This window comes from Pelobates fuscus, chromosome 12 (genome assembly GCF_036172605.1).
Source record: "Pelobates fuscus isolate aPelFus1 chromosome 12, aPelFus1.pri, whole genome shotgun sequence".
NCBI classification, from domain to species: domain Eukaryota; kingdom Metazoa; phylum Chordata; class Amphibia; order Anura; family Pelobatidae; genus Pelobates; species Pelobates fuscus.
In genome coordinates this window covers 84,595,755-84,615,940 of record NC_086328.1, presented here as the reverse complement: position 1 = coordinate 84,615,940, position 20,186 = coordinate 84,595,755, and the positions used below count along the sequence as shown (strand labels likewise).

General features: G+C 40.7%; 1 protein-coding gene across 1 annotated transcript in view; it reads right to left on the bottom strand.

Moving 5' to 3' along the window:
• TRMT112 (tRNA methyltransferase activator subunit 11-2) overlaps positions 1-20,096 on the bottom strand; it is a 31,265-nt gene extending 11,169 nt beyond the window's left edge. The window contains exon 1 of the mRNA XM_063438082.1: positions 19,914-20,096. Coding sequence (XP_063294152.1) covers positions 19,914-19,988 — 75 coding nt within the window. The 5' untranslated portion in view covers positions 19,989-20,096. The remainder of the gene's footprint in view (positions 1-19,913) is intronic.
• Positions 20,097-20,186: the final 90 nt, after the last annotated feature.

Here is a 20,186-nt window from a genome sequence, read left to right as displayed (position 1 = left end):
AAATACTTTTATGTTCTCACGTCTGACCATGCTAAATATCTGCTTAGAATTCCCGATCAAGTGTAATAGTTATCAAGCGTATGTGTTATCAAATCTTACTGCTACAAAAACAAAATGTGCTGATTTATTAACTGCCTTGTATTGTTAAACAATGTATGCTGATTCTCTTGTTACCGCTGTTGGGGCACTGCAAGCGTATATGTAACCTTCAAGCACAACAAAAATAAAGAATTATAAAAAAAAAAAAAAAAAAAGAATATACTCAGGAATCCAGTCCCCCACATTCCTCTCAGAGATTACCAATAGCCATCCAACTTTTCATCCTTATCGGACCTATTAGATCTACAACCATTCAATTATACTACCAAGTCGGCCATTACCAGCCATGCACATTGCCTTTTATGCCTTTCTCAGGCCAGAGAATACACTACCATCACCACCACTCAGACAGATCATTGTCTTTAACGATCCCATGTACGTAAACGCATATATCATTACCTATTGGCTCTACCACATTCCGAAACGAGTCAACACACACCAACAGTAGAGATACATAATATCCTACCCACAACAAATGGTGTCCACTTTCGGTCCTAGATTCCTACCTTCAAAATCCTTCCAAGAATTAAAGGACCACTATAGTGCCAGGAAAGAGCTGTGCGCGCATTCAGCCGGTCTCATAGGAAAGCATTATCAATGCTTTCCTATGGACGCTTGCGTGCTCTCACTGTGATTTTCACAGTGAGAATCACGCTAGCGGCTGTCAGTGAGACAGCCACTAGAGGATTTGAGGGCTGGATTAACCCATTTATAAACATAGCGGTTTCTCTGAAACTGCCATGTTTATAAAAAAATGGGTTAACCCTAGCTGGACCTGGCACCCAGACCACTTCATTAAGCTGAAGTGGTCTGGGTGCCTATAGTGGTCCTTTAAATACTGTAATGCAATTAAGGAAATGTCTGGTTAATTTGTATACCGTATATACTCGAGTATAAGCCGACCCGAATATAAGCCGAGGCCCCTAATTTTACCCCAAAAAAACTGGGAAAACTTATTGACTCGAGTATAAGACTAGGGTGGGAAATGCAGCAGCTACTGGTAAATTTCTAAATAAAATTAGATCCTAAAAAATTATATTAATTGAATATTTATTTACAGTGTGTGTATATAATGAATGCAGTGAGTGCGTGTATGAATGCAGTGTGTGTGTGAGTGCAGTGTGTGCGCGTATGAGTGCAGTGTGTGTGCGTATATATTAATTGAATATTTATTTCCAGTGTGTGTATATAATGAATGAAGTGTGTGTGTATGAGTGCAGTGTGTGTGTATATGAATGAAGTGTGAGTGTATATGAATGAAGTGTGAGTGTATATGAATGAAGTGTGAGTGTATATGAATGAAGTGTGAGTGTATATGAATGAAGTGTGAGTGTATATGAATGAAGTGTGAGTGTATATGAATGAAGTGTGAGTGTATATGAATGAAGTGTGAGTGTATATGAATGAAGTGTGAGTGTGTGTTTGTGTTGGTGGGGGTGGGCATTTTGATATATTAATTATTATTTTTTAATATTATTATATTTTTTTATTATTATTATTTAACTGAATTATTAATTTTTATTTTTTCTATTATATTTTTTTTTCGTCCCCCCTCCCTGCTTGATACATAGCAGGGAGGGGGGCTCCTTCCCTGGTGGTCCAGTGTCATTGGTAGTTCAGTGGGGGGGAGAGGGGGGCTGGCAGAGCTGTACTTACCTGTCCTGCAGCTCCTGTCAGCTCTCTCCTCCTCCGCGCGGTCTGTACAGCTCCCTGTGTAAATCTCGCGAGAGCCACTTACACTGGGAGCTGACCGAGGTGCTGAACGGACGGCGCGGAGGAGGAGAGAGCTGACAGGAGCTGCAGGAGAGGTAAGTACAGCTCTGCCAGCCCCCCTCTCCCCCGGTCTGTATTATGGCAATGCAAATTGCCATAATACAGACTCTGACTCGAGTATAAGAGTTGTTTTTTTTCAGCACAAAAAATGTGCTGAAAAACTCGGCTTATACTCGAGTATATACGGTATATATTTGTTGACTGTATTAAATCTTTGATTATTCATTTTTGCCCTCTTTATTTACAGGCCTACCGTATCGTCGGTCTCGGCACACCACAACCGACTTGCTCCCTTTACATTATCCTACGCTTTTGCTGAATCCTTACTCCATATACGGCTATTTGCCCCTTACACAAGTATTAAGGCCGTTTGGCCTGTATTTGTGGGAGGGGCTTAAATTAATTCACTCCCCTATACCTTTACCTGACTCATATCGCTTGAGGTCAGCATCAGAATGACCCTCCCACCCACTCCTCATTTCAACACTTTCTCTTTTCTTTCCATTTACTTTACTTTCTTTCTTGCTCCCTTTATATTATCCTACGCTTATGCTGGATCCTTACTCCATATGGCTATTTGCCCCTTACACACATATATATACATATATATATACATATATATATATATATATATATATATATATATATATATATATATATATATATATAAAATACAATAATCCCCTGCACTCACGCTTTAACCTCTTCACTGCCGGGCGCAATTACCAGGGCTCCAAATGATACAGTTCCAAAGTAGAAATGGCCGCTCTCGGGGACTGAAACGTTGGTCGTCTTTTTAAACTTGTTTCAATAAAACTTTATTTTTAAGACCGGAGAGCAGCCATTTCTACTTTGGAAATATATATATATATATATACACACACACATACATACAAATACACACTTACACAGATATGCACAGACTGATACATGACACATAGGTAACAATATTTTAGGTGCAGGGGGGTGGCTTCCCTGGGGTTCAGTGGGAGCTGGCTGGCCAGGGATTTGTCATGGGCCACCTAATCCGAACACATTTGAATCAGAAGATCTTCAGAGATTTTGTAATAAGCACTTTTCTTGTAGAATCTCACCCTTCCAGTCTGTAAAAAGTCACAACAGAAAAAGTGCAGGAGGGACTCTAGCTACTGTTGCCCTTCCTGTCCATCTCTATCTGGCAATGTTTTACAGACCGTTTCAAAGTGTACCATACAGAGTTAATATATTAAATCAAAAGTGAGCTGATTTGACGGTTAATGATTATTCTGGATGCACGACCTCAGCCTTTCCTGATTACTCTTTGTCGGTTGCCTGTATCGACTTATTGGATTGCTGTACTGCCTACTCTGACTTCTGGATCCGCTGACCTTGGCCTGTCCCTGTTTACATTAAGCCCAGGCACTCTAAAGTCATTACAAAGTGGCTTCACAAAACAATTGATAAATACCCCAATTGAAATACACTGGGTTTTCTACTTTTGACAATGGTATGCCAACATGAGGGTAATTTTCTTTACCAGACTGCCATACTGTGTTAAAGACAGCACAAGCCCAGAAAATCAATTTGTTAAATTTCCAAGTTTGAAATGGGCATGTAGAGAAAAAATAAATAAATTATAACCACTAAACGTCGCTAGCATTTGAGATAAAGTGGCTACACAAAATACTTAAAACCTGTACATAGGGGTATATGTTGTACTTGTGAGACATCACTAAACATAAATATGTCAGTCTTATTTTAGTAAATTTTCTTTCTTGGGTGCCATAAAGCCTCAAAAGGTGACATAGGTCAAGAAAGTCAACTTCCATATACAAGTCTTAAATGGGCAAACACCATGTTTTAAAAAGGAGGTATTGTCCTGGCCGTACAAAATTACATAAGTGTGGGTGCACGTAACATGAAAAAGTTAAATTATGGCTTAACAAATACATACCGTATATACTCTAGTATAAGCCGACCCGAATATAAGCCGAGGCCCCTAATTTTACCCCCAAAAAACTGGGAAAACGTATTGACTCAAGTATAAGACTAGGGTGGGAAATGCAGCAGCTACTGGTAAATTTCTAAATAAAATTGGATCCTAAAAAAAATTATATTAATTGAATATTTACAGTGTGTGTATATCATGAATGCAGTGTGTGTGAATGAGTGCAGTGTGTGTGTGTGTATGTATGAATAGTGTGTGTGTGTGTGTGTGTGTGTGTGTGTGTGTGTGTGTGTGTGTGTGTGTGTGTGTGTGACGCAGAGCCTTGGTGGGGGGTGGGCATTTTTATTATTATTTTATTATTATTATTTTAATATACATTTTTTGTTTTATTAGTAATATTTTTTTATTATTTTATTTACATTTTTATTTATTTTTTCCCTTCAGATTAGAGGCAGTGCTTTTACCAATGGAATTTCTAATCTGGAGGGAAAAACAGGCAGGCAATTCTCCAAATTTTTAACACCCTCCCCCTAATTAAATCCTTTCCGTTAAATAGCATCTCCTCTTGAACATACCCAGAAAATACACAAGCCAAATACCTGCAAAACACTGAGTTTATTAGAAAAAAGGGGGGGAAATATAGCACTGCCTCTAATCTTTAGGAAAAATAAATTTACGGTAAGTAAAAATTTATGTTTTTCCCTTCAGATTAGAGGCAGTGCTTTTACCAATGGGATATGACAAAGCAATTCCTGGGGGCAGGTTTTATTTCACCACTGCTTGAAGCACCTTACGCCCAAAAGCTGCATCCTCAGAGGCCAGTATGTCTAACCTGTAGTGTCTTGAGAACGTATGCAGAGAGGACCAAGTAGCTGCTGAACAAATCTGAAAAGGTGAAGCTGCTGCTCGCAGAGCCCATGACGTAGAAACAGCTCTAGTAGAATGGGCCTTTATAGGGCCTGCAATTTCTGCGCCACTTGTGGAATATGCCAAAAGAATACAATCCTTCAGCCATCTAGCCAGCGAACTCTTTGAAGCCTTCATACCCTTCCTTGGGCCATTGAACAAGACAAAAAGACTGTTATCCTTTTAAATCCTTTCCGTTAAATAGCATCTCCTCTTGAACATACCCAGTTCTTTGCCTGCCTTCGGCAGGGGAGGTTAGACAGGAGGCTCTCCAAGGAAGCAGGTGAGAAGGGCTGAGGCTCGGGAGGCTCCGCTTCCTTTCTCGGGTAAGTAGAAATTAACACGCCGGACGGCATGGTCTGCCTTCATTTATGCCGTCTCGTGCCAGGTGCCGGTCTGACGAAGGACGCAGGCGTTAGTCGGCTGGGAGGTCCTGTTGGTGGAACGCACGCACAGGTTGCAGAGCGCTATGCACATGCGCAATGCGAACCTGGATTCAGGCGCCAAATCTGAACTCTGCGTTTTGGTTCAGTGGCTTACAGGACTTAGAGGTTGCTGCTGGTAAGTTGCTCCTTTGTTTGCCAGGAGCTCTCAGAACGGTTGCAAGTGTGTTTCTCACCTGCCCTCCAACACACTGTGAGGCCATTTAAGGTAAGACATCTTAGCTTTTATTTTAAATGGCTTTAGCCTGAATCTTAAAGGGGAAAAAAATATGTCAATTTTTTTTTTTTTTTTTTTTATTATTTACATTTTTTCCCTTTCTTTTCTTGTTTTTCCACAGTATGTCTAATCCTGAGATTCTGGATAAAGCTTCAGAAAAGGGGAAATGTACATCAAAAGCCAAGCATTTAAGTTGCTCTGTGTGTTGCCAACCTATGCCAGATGGCTATAAAAAGAAGCTTTGCTCACTATGTTCTAAAGAAGCTTCAGAGGAAGCGAAAAGAGCAGAAATGTCCACATTTCTCAGCTGGTTACAACAGAGTATGCAGCAAACTTTTGTGGATATGCAGTCGGCAGCTTTGCAGACAGCCCAGGCTTCGGTTGCCCAGGATTCACAGATAGTGAAACATTCAAAGAAAAGACAGAGATCGTGGGAAGATTCAGATACGAGTTCAGGTACTTGTGGTTCTGATTCTGGCGAAGTTTCCGGTAGTGACTCATCGGATGAGGAATTTGCATTTCCAGAAGAAGCTATTGGGAAACTTATAAAAGAAGTGCAGTGCATTTTTGAGAATGGGGAATCAGGAAAAAAGTCTAAAGTGTTCCCTTTACACCCACAGCTTAAGGAGTAGGTTTTAAAAGAATGGAAGTTCCTAAGCCACAAACCTTTTATTTCAAAGCATTTTAAAACACTTTTTTCCCATAGAAGCGGACCAGGATTGTAAGCTGGATACGGTCCCTGTAGTGGACGTTCCTATTGCACAAATAGGAAAGAAGACTACATTACCTATTGGGGACTCGAGTGGTCTAAAGGATGTCATGGAAAAACGCATGGACTCATCCTTAAAGAAGATGTTTGTCTCCTCAGCGGCCCAAGCAAGAGCTCCGATTACTGGAACATGCGTGGCCAAGGCCCAAAAACTTTGGCTGGAAGAGCTAGAGAAGATCTATACAGGAGAATCAAAGGAAGATCCAGTAAAGCTGTTAAAAAATGTCAAAATGGCAGCTGATTTTTTAGTAGATGCCTCTTCGGAAAGCCTGAAATTATCTGCCAAGAATTTGGGTCTTTCAACAGTTACTAGAAGAGCTCTTTGGCTTAGAAACTGGTCAGCTGACGCAGCATCTAAAAATTCATTATGTGAATTAGCCTTTGAACCGGGAAGACTGTTCGGCTCTAAATTGGATGATCTGTTAAAACAGATGAAGGAAGGCACATAGGAAGCAGTTTTGGAACCGTAAATCGGAGACTCATCCCTCATCTAGAAGTTCCTTTCGCAGGAACAACTACAGGGGTCAACAGAAAGGGTTTTCGATTATAGGAAGAAAGAAAGATTCACAGACAAGAGAAATAAAAGATTGTGACGCAAGGCCAGTGGGAGGAAGATTGAGGCACTTCCTAAATCACTGGAAAAGGACAACATCAGATCGCTGGGTTCTCTCAGTAATAAAGGGCGGGTACGCTCTGGAATTGTCAAATACCCCAAAGAAAAATGTTCTTATGTTCCAAGGTTCATTCTCAAGAAATGGAATTTACTCTGTTGCAAGAAGTATCAAGTCTCCTACAGAAGAGAGTTGTGGAGTAGGTTCCTCTAAGGGAAAGACATCAAGGCACGTATTCAAGGCTATTTTTGGTGCTAAAACCAGATGGCTTGTTCAGACCCATTTTAGACCTAAAAACCCTAACAGGTGTATTATAAAAAAGAATGGAAACAATAAAATCAGCTGCTCTTCTTATTCAACCGAGAAATTGGTTTGCGTCCCTGGATTTAAAAGACGCCTATCTTCATGTGCCCACAGCAAAATCCAGCAAAAGGCTTCTAAGATTTGCAGTGTGCATCCAATCGGTAACCAGGAATTACCAATTCAGGGCCATGCCATTCGGCCTGTCATCTGCACCCAGGGTATTCACAAAGCTTCTAGTAGTCGTCTCAGCATTTCTAAGAGGTTTGGGGATTTATGTCATCCCTTATTTGGATGACTGGCTGTTGATTGCAGAGTCACAAAATCAGCTAAAATTAGACCTTTGTACAGCTATACAAACTCTTCAAACGCATGGCTGGCTAATAAATTTCAACAAATCGGAATTAGTGCCGGTTCAAAGGATTCAGTTCTTGGGTCTAATTTTGGACTCAATCGCTATGAAGATTTTCCTGCCAGAAGAGAAGAAGCTAAAGATCAATCTATTAATCCAGAACCTCAGGGAAAAAGGTGTTTTTTCAGTCAGAGAGGCAATGAGTTTACTGGGTCTGTTTACATCTTCAATCCCTGCAGTCGGTTGGGCAAAAGCCAGAATGAGGCCTCTTCAGAGAAACATTCTGCAAGTCTGGAAGGGCTGATGAAGTTCAACAATCTAACACTGAGGAGTCTGCATTGGTGGACCTCTTCTCGATTCCTGCACGCAGGTCTTTCATTCCAAATGAAGTCCTTCAGAATAATAACTACAGATGCCTCTGCACTAGGCTGGGGGGCCCATTTGGGGGACCTAAAGAAGCATGGGTGTTGGCAAGAGAAGGATACGAGAAATTCCTCAAATTTCAAGGAATTGAAGGCCGTATGGATGGCGCTCTTGGCATTCCAGTTCCTCATCAAAGATCAGCATATTCAGATTTGTTCAGACAATCGAACGACAGTGGCGTTTTTGAACAAACAAGGAGGTACATGATCGACAAAGTTGGAAAGTTGGAAATGTTCAAAGATCATGCTGTGGTCAGAAGTTCACCTTCTATCGATCTCAGCGGTTCACATCTTAGGAAAATTCAACGTGTTAGCAGACGCCCTGAGCCGTTATCATTTAAAGCAAAACAGATTGGTCCCTGTCATGCAGAATTTTCAAGCTCATTACAGACTGCTTCGGTTGTCCGGATATAGACTTGATGGCCTCCAGGACAAACAGGAAGACAAGAAGTTTTGCATCTCTGAATCCAGCAGACAATCCGGATATCATAGATGCTCTGTCAGTACCATGGAAGTTCAACCTTGCATATATCTTCCCACCAGTAGTTCTTATTCCCAGAATACTTCAAAAGTTGGAAAAAGTAAGGATTATCTTAATCCTTCCCTGGTGGCCAAGACGAAGTTGGTTCTCGGTTCTTCTAAATGTTCCAGGGGCCACTTTTTGGAAGCTTCCTCTATCAGAAGATGTTTTAGAACATGCCATGGTGCCTCTTCCAACCCTTCGGAGATACCAGTTGATGGCCTGGTATCTGAACTCCAGATTTTAGAAAGTAAAGGTCTAGATCCTGAGGTTATAAAAATTTTATTAGCTACTAACAAGGAATCTACGTCTAAAATCTACTCTAGGATTTGGAAGATATTTTGTCAGTGGGGTTGTAGGTTTAAAGTCAACCCTGTTTCCGCATCCATCCAGAAGATTCTCAGTTTCCTTCAGATGGGATTTGCAAAGGGTTTAAAACCTGCTTCGCTGAAATTACAAGTTTCTGCGATCAGTTTCTTTTCTTTCAGATGTTTAGCCTCAAACATTCTGATATCAAGGTTCTTCAGAGCTCTGACCCGTTTGGTTCCCAATGTTAGAGAAACCTGTCCTCCCTGGGTAAGCCACCCTTTAAACCAATAGATGAAGATTGTTTCATTAAAAACTGTTTTTTTGGTGGCAATAACATCAGCCAAGAGAGTGGGTGAGATCCAAGCTCTTCGGGCGAATTTTCCTTTTTTGTTTTTTCATCAAGACAAGGTGGTTTTAAAGCTCGACCCATCGTTCATCCCTAAGGTTTTGACTGCTTCTAACATCAACCAAGAAATTGTGTTGCCTACTTTTTGTCAGAATCCTTCTAACGCCTTGGAAAGTAGATTTCCCTGCCTGACGTGAAGAGATGTCTTATGCAATATCTTAAAGCTACGGAATCCTTTCGGAAGGATAACAGTCTTTTTGTCTTGTTCAATGGCACAAGGAAGGGTATGAAGGCTTCAAAGAGTTCGCTGGCTAGATGGCTGAAGGATTGTATTCGTTTGGCATATTCCACAAGTGGCGCAGAAATTGCAGGCCCTATAAAGGCCCATTCTACTAGAGCTGTTTCTACGTCATGGGCTCTGCGAGCAGCAGCTTCACCTTTTCAGATTTGTTCAGCGGCTACTTGGTCCTCTCTGCATACGTTCTCAAGACACTACAGGTTAGACATACTGGCCTCGGAGGATACAGCTTTTGGGCGTAAGGTGCTTCAAGCAGTGGTGAAATAAAACCCGCCCCCAGGAATTGCTTTGTCATATCCCATTGGTAAAAGCACTGCCTCTAATCTGAAGGGAAAAACATAAATTTTTACTTACCGTAAATTTATTTTTCCTAAAGATTAGAGGCAGTGCTATATTTCCCCCCCTTTTTTCTAATAAACTCAGTGTTTTGCAGGTATTTGGCTTGTGTATTTTCTGGGTATGTTCAAGAGGAGATGCTATTTAACGGAAAGGATTTAATTAGGGGGAGGGTGTTAAAAATTTGGAGAATTGCCTGCCTGTTTTTCCCTCCAGATTAGAAATCCCATTGGTAAAAGCACTGCCTCTAATCTTCAGGAAAAAATTTTTTACGGTAAGTAAAAATTTATGTTTTTTCGTCCCCCCTCCCTGCTTGATACATGGCAGGGAGGGGGTCTCTCATTCCCTGGTGGTCTAGTGGCATAGGCTGTGTAGGAGGGGGGCTGGCAGGAAGCGTTTACTTGCCTTTCCTGCAGCTCCTGTCAGCTCCCTTCTCCTCCGCGCCGGTCCGGTCAGCTCCCCTGTCAAATCCCGGTGTAAGTCTCGCGGCCGCGAGGAGCATTGCCACGGTAACCCGTGGCAATGCTCTGACCCCGCGGCTCTCGCGAGACTTACACTGGAGGAGAAGGGAGCTGACCGGACCGGCGCGGAGGAGAAGGGAGCTGACAGGAGCTGCAGGAAAGGTAAGTAAACGCTTCCTGCCTGCCCCCAACAGACCCTTTTCTGTATTATGGCAATGTAAGTTTCCATAATACAGACATTGACTCGAGTATAAGTCGAGTTGGGGTTTTTCAGCACAAAAAATGTGCCGAAAAACTCTACTTATACTCAAGTATATACGGTAGCTCAAATTCTAGGTTTTGTTTTAGAACTTGGACAATTGCCTTTGTCCTTAACCCCTTAAGACCGCAGCCAAATGTACAAGTTGTGAACCAAAAAAAACGTAAACAAACCACAGATTTTGACTATATGTCTGTTCAACAGTAATTTACCTCTTTCATATTAAATGCACCCACACTTATTATATATCATTTTGTTCAGGGGAAACAGGGCTTTCATTTAACATCAAATATTTAGGTATGGAACATAACGTAATATGAATAAAATATAAAAAAATGAGAATTTTTTTTTTTAATTTTCTTAGTTCTATGTGACATTCTAACTGTGAATGTCATAATACTGTTTGCTTTTACAGCAATAAAATACACATATTTGTATTCAGCGATGTCTCACGTGTAAAACAGTACCCCCTATGTACAGGTTTTATGGTGTTTTGGGAAGTTACAGGGTCAAATATAGCACAGTTACACTTTTCAGTTTTTTCACATTGAAATTTGCCAGTTTGGTTACGTTGCCTTTGAGACTGTATGGTAGCCCAGGAATGAAAATTACCCCCATGATGGCATACCATTTGCAAAAGTAGACAACCCAAGGTATTGCAAATGGGGTATGTCCAGTCTTTTTTAGTAGCCACTTGGTCACAAACACTAGCCAAAGTTAACGTTAATATTTGTTTGTGTGTGAAAAATGCAAAAAACTAATTTGAAAGCCAATTTTGGCCAGTGTTTGTGACTAAGTGGCTACTAAAAAAGACTGAACATACCCCATTTGCAATACCTTGGGTTGTCTACTTTTGCAAATGGTATGCCATTATGGAGGTAATTCTTATTTCTGGGCTACTATACGGTCTCAAAGCCAACGTAACCAATCTGGCGAATTTCATTGTGAAAAAACTGAAACGCAAGCCTTATATTTGACTCTGTAACTTTTGAAAACACCATAAAACCTGTACATGAGGGGTACTGTTATACTCAGGAGACTTTGCTGAACACAAATATTTGGGTTTCAAAACAGTAAAAAGTATGACAGCAAAAATATCGTCAGTGTAAGTGCCGTTTGTGTGCGAAAAATGCAATAAATTTCACTTTCCCTGACGATATCATTGTTGTAATAAATTTTACGGTTTTGAAACACAAATATTTGTATTCAGCGATGTCTCCCGAGTAAAACAGTACCCCCCATGTACAGGTTTTATAGTGTCTTGGAAAGTTATAGGGTTAAATATAGTGCTAGCAAATTAAATTCCCTATACTTTCGGCCTGGGTTGTTAGGCAGGTCCTGCAAATTGTAATTAATAAAAGGACCTAATTATGTAAAATTATTACATACATATATATATATATATATATATATATATATATATAATTTTTTTACTATTTTTATTTATATATAGGTATACATATAGTGATGTATACGTATATACTTAGGTATATACATATATATATATATATATTATTTCGTTCTACGTGTATTTTGATATCCATCTATCTATATATATATATATATATATATATATATATAATCAAAATACAGTTAGAACGAAATTACACACATATATATATTTTAACCCCTTAAGGACAGAGCTTCAGAAGCTTGTCTTTCACTTAATGACAACGGCATTTTTTGCTATTTGCGTTCAACTGCAATTTGCATTTTACTAATTTATTGCACCGACACATATTATATACCGTTTTTTAAAGGACAGAAAGGGCTTTAATTTGATGTAACACATATATATATAAATGCTCATTTATTATAAAAAAAATACAGAAATATGCAAAAAAATGAATTTTTGTGTGTTTTTTTTACAGTTTTTGCAATAATAATGTGTACATAATTAGTGCAGGTTAAGGAAAGTAATTAAAAATAAATTCATTTAGTTGTTCTGAATTACAGAATATATAATGTGTCTGGGATTTTAAGTTTTTTTTGGTAGTTACAGGTCACAAAGCACAAGGAGTAAAATAAACTTTTTATGTGGAGCGATTTTAGAATTTGGTATGTTTGTCTTGTAAGCCTAATAGCCATAAAAGAAAACAAAATTGCCACACAAAAGTATATATTTATATAAAGTAGACACCACAGGCTATTTACATAAGGTTGTTTTGACACTTTCTACGTAGCCATTTTACCGCCAACCTCTGCTAAATATTGGAGTAAAATTGTGTTTTTGGGGGGTTTTCGCACACAAACTTATAACAAAGAACTTCTCATGTGTATTTTGTAAAGTTGGTGTGTGCTATGCCTGTACAAAGTTTTATTATGTGTTCAGTTACTTCTGCTGAGTACAACGGTACCCCCATTGTATGTCTTTGTCACTATTTCGTGAAGCTACAGTGCCATATAGGAGACCTGTCCTTTTCAGTATTCACAGTAGAATTTTGAGAGACGGATTTAATGAGCCTATGCTTCCATTTGGGGTATTATAGTAGTTTGACTGTTCAAAAAAACCCCACAAAGGCCTACCATTTGTAAAAGTAGACACTCCAGGGTATCTCATAAGGTGCATATTGTGCCTTAACATGCCCCCATTTTTTTACCATTACATGCCAAAGTATGTGGTAAAAAATAATTTTGTGCATATTTTACATACGGATTGCATTTTTGCTGGGCATTTTGTATATTTCATGTGTGCCACTAAGTTCAAACCCCCCAAATTATGCTCAGCTAAGTCTTCTGAGTAAAAGGACACCCCCATTGTATGTCTATGGCACTATTTTGTGAAGCTACAGTGCCATATAAGAGACCAAGCCATATCAGTTTTGACCGAACTTTGAATTTTGACGCCGGGCCTATGTGCAATTTCCAAGCATCTTTGCAGGTTCTAAATTCAAACTACCCCACAAAGGCCTACCATTTCTTAAAGTAGACACCCCAGGGTATTTCAAAAGGCATATTTTGAACCTTAGCGTGGGATCATTTTTCCGCTAGCGTGTACCAGGTGTAGTGGTTATAAGCGTTTTTTTCTGCCTTTTTGACACACAAAGTGAGTTTGCACAGTATATTTTGCAAACCATATGTGTACTACCACTGTATAATACTTCATATTTTGCTCAGCTATGTCTGCTGAGTACAAAAATACCCCCGTATGTACCTTTGCCAGGTATATGTGGACATCGGAGGGGCACATTTGGGACACAGCCATTCCATTTTTTTTCAAATTTTGAATTTTTATGCTGTGCCCATGTCCTATTTTAGAGTATTTTACCAGGCTATATAATCCAAATACCCCATAAAGCCATACCATTTCTTAAAGAAGACATCCCAGGGTATTTCAAAAGGCATATTTTGAACCTTAGCATGGGATCATTTTTCCGCTAGCTTGTACCAGGTGTAGTGGTAATGAGCGTTATTAAATGTATTTTTTTACTTTTTAAAACTTTTTAAAACTATTTTTTAAACTTTTGTTTTGATTATTCATTTTTTTAAAGTTTCCTAAACTTTCGTAAAACTTTTTTTTTACAGATTTAACATTTTTCTAAGCTTTTTTTTTACGTTAACCCCTAACTAGCAGTAAGCAGCACTAACAGTAAATTCCCCATTTTCCGATAACTCCCACCCACCCCAGCTAGCAAAATATTTAATTATACAATATTTAAATTAGTTAATTAAATAAATTTAACCCCTGAGGGTTAAAAAATAAATAAAAGTTAATCGTCAGGGGTTAAAAAAAAAAATTAGAACAGTATAATACTGTGATCTGTATTTTGATCACTGTAGGCAGTGATCGACTGGCAGGGAAGGGGTTAATTTTTATTTGGCCTGGGTAAAGGGTTTATTTTTTAAAAATTTTTACTTAAATGTTATTAAAACTTTTTTTTTAACTTAATTTTTTAACTTTTTAAAGCTTATTTTTAAACTTTTTTTAACGTTAACCCCTAGTTAGCGTAATACTAAATCCCCCAATTCCCCACTAACTTCCACCCTCCCCAGCTAGCTAAATTTATAATTTTAAAATATTTAAATTAATTAATAAAATAAATTGAACCCCTGAGGGTTAAAAAAAAAAAAGAATTAACCCTCAGGGGTTAAAAAAATAAATCAGATCTTAGTAAAATGTAATCCCTGCCAATTGATCACTGTAGTCAGTGATCAATTGGCCGGGAAGGGGTTAATTTTTTATTAAAATGGGTAAAGGGGGGTGGGATTTTAATTTTACTATGTTTTCTTTCCACCAGGGGGCAGGATCACTGAAGATCAGTCTCCCTGCACTTCACACAGAACCAGGAAGTGCAGGGAGGCGGAGGTGAGTATAGAGAGCACATGTGCCCGCTCTGGCATGCTGTCAGAGCGGGCACATGTACTCTGACAGCCCGATCCGGTGCTCCCGGTTTGCCTCTAATGCAGAGGCAGACCGGAGCACCATTAACCCCGCGATCGCGGCGATCTGGGGTTAATTTTAACGGGTGACGGACGAGGTCCGTCACTCGTCATTAACGCATTCCCCTGAGTGACGGACCTCGTCCGTCACTTGTCGTTAAGGGGTTAATTATTTTTTTTAGTTTTTTTTACGCATTTACATATTTTTTAATTATAATATTATATATATATATATATATATATATATATAATTATAATTATGTATATATTTAATCAATATCCTTCTACGTGTATTTTGATAATATATATATATATATATATATATAATTATATATAAATATTAAAATACACTTAGTGTATGTGTAAATGTGTGCGTATATATATATATATATATATATATATATATATATATATATATATATATATATATATATATATATATATATATATATATATATATATATATATATATAGAGAGAGAGATCATATATATAAATGATGTAAGTATATTTTATTTTTAACTTTAATTTTTATTTTTTTTTACTTTAAGGGGTTAAGAGGGGAGGAGAGGGGCAGAGACAGTGCCAGCCAGTGATTTTACATCACTGGCTGACACACAGGATCAGTGATCACAGTGACTGCCTGCCACTGTGATCACCTCCTGCAGATCGCGGTAATTGGCCACAGGGGGAGAGCCTGGGTGGCCAGGCATGCCCCCCACCGCGATCTGCAGGGGGATCCTGCCTGCAGTTACTATGGGTCAGCCAATAGGCTGACACATAGTAACTCTGATCGCAGTGACAGGCTGTCACTGCGATCAGATCGCAGGGAGAGGCTGTCTCTGCATTCAGATCGCAGAGACAGCCTCTCCCTGCGATCATACTCTGCAGATCGCGGTCACTGACCGCAGGGGGACTGCCTGGGGGGCCAGGCATGTCCCCCGACCGCAATCTGCAGAGTGAAAATGCGGCCGGCTCCATGTGTCAGCCGATTTTAAAATCGGCTGACACATGGTAAATACCGATCGCAGTGACAGCCTGTCACTGCGATCGGAAGCTGCAGACCGCGGTCCCCAGGCACAGGGGGGCTGCCTGGGGGGCCAGGCATGCCCCCCGACCGCGATCTGCAGCGGCCATGTGCCGCCGGCCACGTGGGGGGTAAGACCGCCCAGGACGTACCATGCCGTCCTGCGGCGTTTAGAGCCGCCCAAATAAGGACGGCATGGTACGTCCTGCGGTCTTAAGGGGTTAAAGAACAACGCCAGGCACCAAAACTTCATCAACATTAAGTTATGGCGTAGTTATGAGGGGCAGTCCGCCCAAGGCGGCACTTTTTAGGGGGTGGCTCTGGAGCATGTCCGACCAGGCCCTCTGTTTCACGTGTACAGTGCTGCCAGGGCCGGGTTAATTCCTGGTGGCCTGGGGCACGACCGTGCAGTCACAATGCTCAGATAATCAGGGGACCGCAACCCTTTAATATTGCACCGCACACGGTCCTGACACCTTGTAAGTTCCCCCGCAATCTGGTGGAAGGAAGTGAGTTCAGGTCACTTTCTCCCAGCAAAGAGGGTGCCACATGGGGAGGAGGAGGAACAAAAATGACGCAGTGGAGAGGGACTGATGAAGCCTGGAAGACACACAGACATCAGCCTAGGTAAGCTAGCTCCCACTGGACCCAAGGGAAGCCACCCTTCTGTACATATAGTAAGGAAAGAGGAGGGTGGCTAACATTTCTATTGTTATTTATATATGTGTGTATATCTACCTGGGTCTGTGTGTATAGGAGTGTGTGCATATCTGTGTGTATGTGGATTCCGCGCTCATCACTCTGTTGAAACAGCTGTGACCAAAGTTTCCAATGATCTTATCGCTGCAAAATCCCGTGGCCATTACTCTGTCCTAATTCTCTTTGACCCTTCTGCTGCTTTTGACATGGTTGATCATCAACAGTTTCTTCTCATCCTTCGTAATCTCGGTCTACGAGATACTGCTCTCTCCTGGTGCTCTTCCTACCTCACCTAGCGCTCTTTCAGTGTTTCTTTCTCTGCCTCTTCTCCCCAATCCGTCTCTGTTGGTATTCCCCAAAGATCTGTCCTTGGTCCCCTATTGTTCTCAATCTATACTGTCTCCCTTGGTAAACTCATCAGCTCCCTCGGCTTCCAGTATCATTTTTTTCATAATATGTCAGTGTGTGTTTGTGTACCTTTGACTCTGTGCATATGGGTGTGGCAATGTACACCCCAGCATTCCAACACCGCACACAAATAAATCTCTGCATTCCACCACCAACACTGCACACAATTACACCCGTACATTCCAACACTAACACTGCTTACAAATACACATGCCGAAGGCTCTGTGTAGAGGTAAGGGGATATAAATCATGTCATATCCCTGTATTCCTTACAGCGCGGCTGGCGCAGCGGCACCTCAGTGAAGAGGCTGGGCCAATAGGGACGGTAAACTCAGGGAACGCCCCAGGCGGCAAAACTCTAGCTACGCCACTGCACCACCCCAAAACCCCACCTGCCAAAAAAAAAAAAAAATACTTACCATTAGATGTCTTCTTTCATCTTCTTTTCTTCAGCCCCAAATAAAAATCCAAAAACCACAATCCGGCTAGCTAACTAGAAGATGCAAGAAGACTTCTGATGGTATTATTTTACAGGTAATTTGTTTATTATTTAATGGGAAGGGGTTACTGACTAATCCTAGTCACTCGTGTTAGGGGTCAATAGGTCAACCTCCCTTATTATATAGGGCTCCCACCAGCTAACAATAGATGGGGACAATAGTAATTTATTGCCCACACTTACTGCCAACTGTAGGCGCAATAGGTCTGCTCCCCATTTTATTACATAGAGCCCACACTTGCACTATTCCCCCATTTATTTTACTAGACCCTACTTGCAGGATACGCATACGCATACATCCCCCCGTTTATTTTAATAGTCCTATGTTCTCCCATTTAATTATTTTAGAAGTTGCCCCACTAGGGGGGACCTATGCCAAGTCCCCGTTAATTGGATTATAACTGGGCAGCAATAGTCTTTTCTTACGACAGCAAACAGCCACTGGCTGTACTCTGTTTAGTAGACATGCCTCTACTCACAGCACAGTGGGTAGAGGCAGGAGGGAGGATTAAACCTACCTTATACTGACATGGGGGATTATATTGACTCCCACATGGCGAGGTGGGGATGTGGGTAATTTAGGAAGCAGTGGGGACCATAGCACCCCACCACTTTTTTTTGTAGTAAATATTACCACAAGGAGGTATTTCCTTCCTTGTAATATATAACACATATAAATGAGGTCCAGGACGAAATTTCGTCCAACAATCCATTCGGTCTTAATGTCTTTATTTATTGTATTCGTTCTTCTGATGAAAGTATGTTAATCGAAAAACGAATGCCAAATCTAGTATGTACCTATAGAAACAAACATTCTGATACATCACGCTTATACAGACACAAACACACTGATGGACAGAGTCACTTAATGACACACACAATCCAGTGTGTGTCTGGTATCTGTGTGTGTGTCTGTAATTGTTAAGTGTGCCTGAATATGCGTGTCTCGCAGTGAGTATTCTGGAGTTTCAGTGCGTGTATATCTGTATCCGTGACTGTCTGGAATGCTTTTCTGTAGCTGGGAGCATATGTGTGTGAGAGAGCTGCTTGCCATGTGTTGTGTGTAAGGGGGAGACTTGTGTTTATGATATTAGGGGTAACTGTGTGAGTATGTGTCTTACTGTCTGTTTGGGGGATACATGTGTATTAGTGTGTGTGTGTGTTGCGGGCGGGGGGGGGGTGGTGACAGGGTGAGTTAGGGGGTTATTATTACTATTGGTATTTATATAGCGCTAGCTTATTCCGCAGCGCTTTACAATAAGACTGTGTGTGAAAGCTGTATTTCTCTGAGCATTCCACAGAAGATAGTGATGGCTGCAAGGGCCAGTTCACGCAAGTAAAAAAATTCACCTTTCCCTGCACCCTGTGGCCACAGCACTGCTAGCAGCCAAATCATCATTGGGACACCACGGATAGGAAAAGTGGCATAAGCCTTGTCAAGAACAATATTGCGGCTATGGCAGCTTGCAAACTGGCTGTGACTGACAGTTATTTCTAAAACTCATCAAATGGTTATTTTTTTTTTGGGAAGAAGATATTGATAACAAAGAGAACAGATCTTCATTCATAGAGGCTTTTCCAGAAATAAAATGAGCTCCCAAATTCATCACTGGGACATTATTTGACCTGGTAAGAGTAACACTATTGTAAAGCGCTACGGAATCTGTTGGCGCTATATAAATGGCGAGAAGAACTGTGAGAAACAGGGCACCTTCTGTGGCTGCTTGAAGAGCCCTACTGCTCAAGGCCTGTGGAATCCATTTATGTTCCAAGAATAACTTGACATACGAATGACATATTACTGCCCAAGAAGGGAGTTTAATATAATATTTAATTGTTGGGGAGGACAGTCATCTACAGCTAAATCCAAGGCCATAGGATCGTACTGCCATAAAATGCGTAGGTGTCTGAAAGTATCTGAATCGTTTTCCCAAAACATGTCAGTCATAGAGAAAGGTTGCGAAATAGACTTGTGGGTGGATATTTGGTACATGTCTGAATTCATAAAAAAATATTTATGTATTTTCTCACTCTTTTACAGACAATACATTTAAAGGGGAACTGCCACGGTCACTTGTGGAATCTTTGTATTTATGTATTTTTTGCAAAACAGGTGACATGTCTGCTTGTATGGAAACTGCCAATTGCCAAATATTAACAATCAATTCAGACACAATAATTCCAAATTTGGCTGATGTGTATATTCTGACCGAATTGCTATTTCAAAACATTCCAACACAGTCCAAAAATAAACTTTTCATAAAAATTCTTCAAGAAAAACCTCACAAGTGACAGGGCTGCTCTAACGGGACATCATTCAGTGGGGTCACATTCCCTACAACTCATGGGACAACTGGAGGGGTGGGGGGGGCATATGAATTAAAGAGGGGAATAACTAAATGCACAGAGTATTACAGAGCAGTTAACTGTTATCCCATTCTATGTTAGAATCATGATGATACTATTCTATTAATATTTCCAGATTTATTATGTGGACCCCTTCACCAGAGACACAGATCCTGCATGTAGAAGTGAGTATTTATATATACATACGCGAATGGCGAGCGGGAAGCCTCGGGTAACCCCACTAACGTGGCTCCGCAGCATATTATGGGTTAAAAGCTTCATTTTCAGGGGGTCAGCACCCACGTGTCGCAAACACCAAAGGCTGCAGGGAGCAAAGCTACACTTCCGCCAACCACTGCCAACCCTCCGAGCTCGCGCGAGAATATAGCTGTGGGACGCGCCGATGGCTTCTGCGCATGCTCAGTGTTCCCGACCCTCCCCCCTCCGCATCTGCGTACTGAGCAACCAGCATGTCGCTGA